Source organism: Nesoenas mayeri (genome assembly GCF_963082525.1).
Source record: "Nesoenas mayeri genome assembly, chromosome: 29".
NCBI lineage: Eukaryota > Metazoa > Chordata > Aves > Columbiformes > Columbidae > Nesoenas > Nesoenas mayeri.
This window is the reverse complement of record NC_137561.1, coordinates 3,020,465-3,023,405: the sequence shown is the minus strand read 5'-3', so window position 1 is coordinate 3,023,405 and position 2,941 is coordinate 3,020,465. Positions and strand designations below refer to the sequence as shown.

At 51.9% G+C, this 2,941-nt stretch overlaps 1 protein-coding gene across 1 annotated transcript; it reads right to left on the bottom strand.

Annotated features, from left to right (window-relative positions):
* Positions 1 to 1,754: 1,754 nt before the first annotated feature.
* LOC308050736 (olfactory receptor 14J1-like) lies at positions 1,755 to 2,711 on the bottom strand (the record flags this gene model as incomplete). The annotated part of the gene is made up of 1 exon (XM_080360877.1): positions 1,755 to 2,711. One exon carries the CDS (start codon positions 2,709 to 2,711, stop codon positions 1,755 to 1,757), a length of 957 nt encoding a protein of 318 aa, XP_080217003.1.
* Between the last annotated feature and the right edge of the window lie 230 nt (positions 2,712 to 2,941).

Genomic DNA, 2,941 nt, shown 5'->3' with positions numbered 1-2,941 from the left:
GATGACATTTGTGCTGGATGGGTCAGCCAAATTCCCACCCAGCACCTGCTTTTTGAGCCCCATCAGCACCACTCTGGCCAGAAGGAGACCATGGCTGAGCCTTGCAAATGCCCTGTACACAACATGCCTTTCTTTCCCCTGTCCATTTGGGTTCAGCAATCCCTTCCTTGTCCTTCACATTCCTGGAAATGGCTGCAGGAGGCTTGTCCCATCCCCTTCCCAGGGAGGGAGGTAGCGTGGCCAGCCTGTAGTTATCCCGGTTCCTATTCCTGCTCTTCTTGAAGATGGGTTTGAGGTCTGTGTTTCCTTAGGACCCAAAAACCATTCTGGTTTCTATGGCACTTTTGAGATCACAATCTGGAATCACAAGAAAGGGTGACAGAGCAGACTGGAGCACTTGATATGATCCTGTCCAAGGAAGCTGAGACGAATCTCACTGATCCAGTGGGGTTTGTTAATGGAATCACACACAGAAATGTCAGGTCCTGTGAGGCATCCATATCTGAGTTGGTCTCAGGACTCCTTGTTCACCCAGGGTTGCTCAGAGACAGAGTCTATCCCTATTACACACAGACGCAGGAGTCACAGTGTCCCTCTGTCCTCCTGTTGCCACTCCCAAAGAACAGGACACATCTTACCTCTGTGCTGTGTCACCTGCTCTGCACTCATCTGAGATGTCCCACGTCACGAGGAATGGACACGGGGAGCTCAGTTCAAGGAAGCACAACCCAGTGCTGCATTCAGGTGATTCCCCATAGGTTGTTCCTCCCAAAATGAAGTGACCTCAGGACCTCGTCTGTGCAACAGGCCTTAATGGAATGGAAAGGAACAGTTGATGGTGTTTGTGCTCACTCAGGTTCATGTCACCTTATATACATGATGTGCGTGTTCACATCTCATCTGTACAAAGCAAACATGGACTGCTGAACTATTCATTGAGTGTCCATCCATAGAGGGAAGAAAAACCTCTGTGTGTGAGAGGCCAGTGCTAGAAATGGTGATTTTGAGGGGCCAGTACATGGTGATTGACCTGAGGCTCATTCCACGGGGTGTCCAGTGCACGGGGGCACAGCCCAGCCCCTGCTCTGCTGGTCCTGCAGGTCTCTGGCAGGAGCCTGGCTGTGAGAGGACACTGCTGTGTGCCAGCCCTGCACACACGCTGTTCAGATGCATACTGGGCTTTGAATCTGTGGGACACTATTGTAAGCATATGCTTGAAGATATAAGCCATCGTGTATTACCCATAGGAGATCATCTTTCTCTGTAGAAAGGCTGTTGTGAGGCCAGCTCTGTCACAGCAGTGCCCATTGCCTGTCCCTGCCTGCGCCCACAGCACTGACACACAGCAGGATGGTGACCAAGTGCCACAGCACTCAGGCCTTGCAGCAACACCAGGGATGAGAAGGAGAGTGTGGAGTGGAACCAGAACAGCTCTGGGAGAACAAGCGCTGCTGCTCCCTGGCAGGGCTGCCAGGGTGAACTCTGTTCCCCTTCACCCATGTACACAAGAACTGTCTCTGCAGCTCCAAACAGGCCTTGCTGAAAGGATCTCAGGAAAAAATACGTGCTGCAGGGACTTTTAATGTGTTGAAACACACATAGAGCACAGGTCCTCATTTACACAGCTCCTCAATGAGGAAAGAAGACAGTGAATTAGAAAGGGGATGACAATATTATCACATGTAGAAAACCACAAGCGGCAACAAAAAAAACCAGAAGACAGGTTGGGCCTGCAACAATTTACACTGTAACTGTTATGCAGAAGATGATGGGCAGTTTATTGCTTCAGAAAATAATCCAGACATCAGTTTCCACAGGGCACCCTTGAGCTCCTGGTTCCTCATGCTGTAGATGAGGGGGTTCACTGCTGGAAGCACCACCGAGTACAGAACAGACACCACCAGGTCCAGGGATGGGGAGGAGATGGAGGGGGGCTTCAGGTGGGCAAACATGACAGTGCTGACAAACAGGGAGACCACGGCCAGGTGAGGGAGGCAGGTGGAAAAGGCTTTGTGCCGTCCCTGCTCAGAGGGGATCCTCAGCACGACCCTCAAGATCTGCACATAGGACACCACAATGAACACAAAACATCCCTCAAAAAAAAAAGCACTAAACATGAGAAGCTCAAGTTCCCTGAGGTAGGAGTGTGAACAGGACAGCTTGAGGATCTGGGGGATTTCACAGAAGAACTGGCCCAGGGCATTGCCCTTGCACAGGGGCAGTGAAAATGTATTGGCCGTGTGCAGCAGAGCATTGAGAAACCCAGTGGCCCAGGCAGCTGCTGCCATGTGGACACAAGCTCTGCTGCCCAGGAGGGTCCCGTAGTGCAGGGGTTTGCAGATGGCAACGTAGCGGTCGTACGACATGACTGTGAGAAGGTAAAACTCTGCACCAAACAAGAAAAATACAAAAAAGACCTGGGCAGCACATCCTGCAAAGGAAATGACCCTGGAATCGCACAGAGAGTTGGCCATGGATTCGGGGACAGTCACGGAGATGCAGCCCAGGTCAAGGAGGGCGAGGTTGAGCAGGAAGAAGTACATGGGGGTGTGCAGGTGCTGGTCCCAGGCTATGGTGGTGATGATGAGGCCGTTGCCCAGGAGGGCAGCCAGGTAGATGCCCAGGAAGAGCCAGAAGTGCAAGAGCTGCAGCTCCCGTGTGTCTGTGAACGGCAGGAGGAGGAACTGGGTGATGGAGCTGCTGTTGGACATTGGCTGTTTCTGGTCATGGGGACCTGTCCAATGAGGAAAAGGCAGTGAGAAATTAGGACAGAGTTCTCTGAGGAAAATGTGTTCCGGTTCTCATGGAAATCCCCTAGATTGACTTACCCTCTTCAGGTCCCTTTCACGAGCTGTGGTTGGTGCTGGCTGACGGTGTCATTGGCAAGAGGCATCTTTGTTGTGGACTATACTGAATTCAGTCCTGCCCTACAGCAACAGGA